The sequence below is a fragment of the Populus alba genome, chromosome 4 (assembly GCF_005239225.2).
Source record: "Populus alba chromosome 4, ASM523922v2, whole genome shotgun sequence".
Taxonomy (NCBI): domain Eukaryota; kingdom Viridiplantae; phylum Streptophyta; class Magnoliopsida; order Malpighiales; family Salicaceae; genus Populus; species Populus alba.
The window spans coordinates 9007362-9012627 of NC_133287.1; the positions used below are offsets into that span (position 1 = coordinate 9007362).

General features: G+C 31.8%; 1 protein-coding gene across 1 annotated transcript; it reads right to left on the bottom strand.

Annotated features, from left to right (window-relative positions):
- Positions 1-257: 257 nt before the first annotated feature.
- LOC118056067 (glycosyltransferase BC10) lies at positions 258-4251 on the bottom strand. Its single transcript, XM_035068174.2, is given in 3 exon segments — positions 258-1002; positions 1004-1276; positions 3504-4251. Coding segments are annotated over 3 exon segments (1164 nt in total). The 5' UTR covers positions 4020-4251; the 3' UTR covers positions 258-627.
- Positions 4252-5266: the final 1015 nt, after the last annotated feature.

Here is a 5266-nt window from a genome sequence, read left to right on the forward strand (position 1 = left end):
GAAACTGAACAAGTCCTTTTCAACGCATTTGTTTTTCCACGCATAGCTGAGCTGGGATGGAGGTGCATGTACGTGCTTGGAGTTTTCTCTTAATTTGGTGCTTTGCACACAGCAAAGGGCACCACCATCCATTTCAACCCACTTAAAAAGCCTGATGATATGATATGATTTATACCTCCTTATGCCTTGATGAGGACGCCCCAGCTTGAAAGTGAATGAAATTGAAGATATTTCATACTGTTTAATTTCTTTCATGGGTTGATTTCAACCCGGAAAAGGATACCGTATTTGGTAGAGAATAATATAAATTATATCCTGAGATCTCACTTAACAGTTTAAGCTATTGGGTTGAGATGGTTCTTTGGCATGGTATTAGAGCCTTGATGACCAAGTGATCACGAGTTCGAATCTCAATATCTTCATTTCTTTGATAAAAATTAAGTACAAGATAAAATAGGACTGTGTAAGTTTCAAGCCTAAAGGGCTTTTATTTGAGGGGGTATGCTAAAGAATAATATAAATCATATCCTGAGACCTTACCTAACAGCTTAAGCTATTGGTTTGAGATGGTTCTTTGACAGCACTTCACAGCCACCGAGAGAAATAATTAGCATTTCGACAAGAATGTCAAGGATCAAAAACATGCAGCAAAGGAGCGATCCTTAACAAAGGCTCTAGTGTTTGAGGTAAGAACTTTCTGGCGAAGAGATAACACATTGAGGTTGTGTTCCCATTGTAAACGCATTCGGAACCATGCCGAATTTGATTCAAGAATTCGTCTGTAATATCACCCCACTGGAACTTCCCTGGATGAGGACCGCCCCTTGACCAGTCCACCCAAGTGATGCTCCGATTCGAATTTAATTCAGGATAGAGTATGTTCACCAATGTTGGAAGATAATGCTCATCCATGTAACATGGCGGGTGACAGTGCTCTTGAAAGACTTGGTAATATTTTTGATCGGAAATAATGTGAACCGCAGTGTCTCGGTGCACCTCAAATTAACCATTGTGATCCTTTTCGCCAATCGGTAATGTTTATTACAGGCCACATTCTAGGGTTGTACCGACCACGACCTGGTTTTCTTGGATCGTCAAATGAGCCTAGGAAGCTTGTATTTGAGTTCATGAGGTAGTCGTATGTTGTCTTGAAATTGAACAGTGGAATACAAGATTCAGAGAGCAAGACAAATCTTTGGTTGGAGGAGTCAAGAAGGGCATTCGCTAACAAGCGTCTCTCGGCATCTATCATTGTTCCAGTTCCCCAGTAGACTGCCTGCAACACAAAATATAAACAAAGTTTAGAATGATGCTACATAAAAGAAAAAAAATCTAACAAATAAACTAAAAAAACTATAGTTTTTCTCCAGCTGGTTTACTGTTTATAAAAACATTGAAGCTTCTCCTTTTTTTGTATTTTCATTCCTTTTTTTTTAATTTCATCCTCAAAAATTTTTTTATTTAATTCTTTTATGGCCTCATTCTATGCTATAATGTTTTAGATTATAGTAGAAAAATAAAATTAAAAGATAAAGGACTGCCATATAAAACACGAAAAAAATGTGGGGTCCATCTCAAAGTTTTTAGAATTCTTGTTCTGATCCAAAAGCTTATTGTATATTTTTTTAATTTCATCTTCAAATTTTTTTTTATTTAATTCTTTTATAGTCTAATGCTATGCCATAATGTTTTAGATTATAATAGAAAGAAAAAATTAAAAAATAGAGGACTGTCATATAAAACACAAAGAAAATGCAAGTCGATCTCAAAGTTTTTAGAACTCTCATTTTGATCCAAAAGTTTATTTTGTATTTTTTCAGTTCCTAGATTTGAGATAAAAAAAGAGAGAGAGTTGTTGTAAAATGGTAGATAAGAAAAAAAATTATTGAATGACCATATTCCGAAAACAAATATAGTTTATCTTGATGTAAATGTTTTATTTGATGATAGGAGTTTGATGGTGGTGATCTTTTTCCTATAAACATCTAGAAAAAATAGATCTGGTAAGTTTAGATTTAGTTGATTCTTGTTTCTTGAGTGATTTTGGGGTATTGTTTTCAAATTGATAAGTGATTTATGAATGTTTTTATTTTATTTTTGAAGTGTTTTTAAGTAAAAAAACCACTTAAAATTTAGGTTTTTGGAGAAATAAAAAACTTATAGATTTTTTTTATAAAAACAAATAAGTCATGGTTAAGTACTTGCATGCCCCGTATATATTTGATTTTTAAAAGAAAAGTTGACTTTTTATTTTAGCTTTTAAATAGCATTAATAACATTTTCTAGGTTTATCGGTTCATTAGTTTTTTTTTATATATATCTAAATTAATACTCTCTCTATTTTTAAAATTTTTAATTCATGTTTATTAAATATTAGTTATTTTTAAATTATTTTATAATGTTTTCAAAGATTTATTTCTTTTTTATATATTTGATATCAATAGAACTTATTTTCATGATGTGTTTATCAAAATAAAAATAATCTTATTCTTGGTAAAATAACCTCTAAGATAATAAAAAATAAAAATGTATAAATTAAATAAAAAATAAAAAATAAAAATAACCTCTAAGATTTCAATGTCAACGCATTTGCACAATCCAAGAGGATAAAGAATAATCCACCATAATTGATAGGTCTTAATTTGTGGGGCCTACGCCATTGGAGGTGTAATCATGAAGAGTTGGATTGGTGGTAAAGAAAATGTTTTTCCTTTTTTCATTTTCAGAATTTAAATTTTGGAATCAATACTTCACAGATATTTATTAATTTTTTAAAAATATATATATAAAACCAATGTAAGATATGCATCTTTAAGATTGGCCAATAAATTAGAAGTTAGTCTCTTAAAATGCAAATTAATCCAGAAATAGTTTTATAGTGGAACCCAAAAAAAAAACACATTTAGCACTGAATAATGGTATGTATATGGAAGAAATTTGAAAGAATATACAAGAAATAATGTGCCTCCAAAAAATTGTAGACTCCTTGAGTTCAAGCCTAGCATGATAAGTTTCGGCTGTGGATTTGGATTTATAATTTTATTTTACTATTATTTTTTTATTTAAAAGATTTTATCATAGTATTACAAAATACGAATTTAGAATTACAAAATACGAATTCATTCTAAAGAAAGGGAAGACTTGAATATCGTAAATTAATAATAAAAAGAAAAAATTAAAAACAAAATTCAAGAAAGTAAAAAAAAAAATAAAAGTAGTATAATTAGGATTTGATGCATAATTGCGCATCCCAGTACTAACCTCCATCTAAAAAGAACCTATTAAGTTCAATTCTACTCAAAAAGGTCTTGGATTTATGAAAACTTTCCAACCTATAACCTTGCATATGCCTAAACAAATTCACCTAGCTAGTTTGGTGCTTGTATAATTAATTACCAAAAGAGAAAAGGAAGGAAGGAAGAAGAAGAGAACTTTCAAACAATATTGATTCACTGAGTAAGGGATTTCATGTCGAAGTTGCCATGTTTTTGAAAGAAGCTAACCTGGCTAGGAATTCTTCTACCATGGAAGACAGAACTTCGAGGCCATGAATCATTGTAAGAAGGATGTGGGTGCACATAAATGGAGTAGAGTCCTTCATGTCCTTCAAAGAACTTCTCCCACAGGAGAGACAACGGAAGCGGCCCATTTGTCAAGAACATAAAAGCCACTTTTGGAGCAAGTTTGTGAGCAGATTCTTGAGCTATCGGGACCTTGGATGCTCTCCTCAGCAACTCCTCGTCACTCATATTGTGCATCGCGAGGAGTTCCTGTTCTTTCATGAAAATATGCGTTCCTTTTATTGTTTCAACCAGCAATGACTCTGATGGTAATGGTGAAAACACAGGGCTGGGAGTGGCTTGTAAAGTGAAAGGGAAGCTCCTGAGATACAGACAAAGTACCATTCCAAGTGAGAAGCCGAAAACGAAGAACATGAAATGGAAGACATGGGCTAGTTGTGAATGGAGCTTGAAAGGGATCAAAGTCGATAGGGCTCGTAGATATTGCTCGTTAGCCATTGCTACTGATATTGCTGGAAATTAGAGGAGAAGATTCTCAATTTAAATTGCAAGAACTAGCTGGACGTTGATGAAAATACTTGGAACGCAAGTAGTGGTGGCTAGAATGGGTTGCTGCAGCTCGCTTCTCCCGTAGTAAAAGACCAGCACCATTTTTATTTTTATTTTTCACTTCTTCCCAGGAAGTCTAATTCCATGACCTAACAAGAAATTAATGGACAAATTGCGATTTGGTTGTCTATGATTATGGACCGCAATAGACCAAATCAGAGAGGCATGACACTGAAGCTTGCCACTCGCTTAAATTTAGGCAAGCAACCACATCTGTACTCAATCTTTGTTTGAGCACTGGATTCTCTTGTCTTCTAGCTTCTGGGTCCTCTTACACCGCTTGCTCCTCCCCCAAGAAACTCAGTTCCTGTTTCAATTTGGCAAATTGTTAGGTCTTGGCCCACCATCGATCCTAGATAATACATGGCCAGCAACACACTTTGACTAATCTAGAGAAATGTGACGTTAAATCATTGCTTGAATTTAGGTAGCAACCACAATCGTAATATTGTATTCTAGATGCGTGTTTAGCATCGTTATCTAAAAAGTATTTTCTAAAAGTGTTTTTTTTTAATATATTAAACGATATATATATATATATATATATATATTAGAATTATAAAAAAATATTAATTTAATTTTTTTAAAAAAATATATACTTTTATAAAAATATATAAAAATAAAAATTACTGCACTGATAGTCAGACCAGAGATTGCTTCGTTAGGCTTTTACCTAAACTTCATTTAGGATTCGTGCCCAATGACAGCACATGGCCTTGCCAAGACCATAATTATTAAACTCTACTTAACTTTAGTAATACTAGACATTTTACGCTATCAATAAAAAAATTAAACATTCAGACCTTTTCAACGGTTTTTCACACAAATAAATTTCCTAAATATAAATAAAAAAAAAAACTGAAATGCAACATGTTAATATTAAAATAGATAATTTTGATGACCAGAATCAATATAAATATAGATTTTTATCTCGCTAATACCGGTAGCTGACAAGTGAAGATATCAAATAAGAATTTTTATCCAAAAAAAATTAAATATACACACACAAATATTAATTAAAATATAAATTTTAAAATTATTCTTAAAAGAAAAGTCATATTAAACAGTAAATCGAAAATGTTTTATATGAGTGTATGAATAGTATCAATCTACAGTAAATTATTCATATTTTTTTG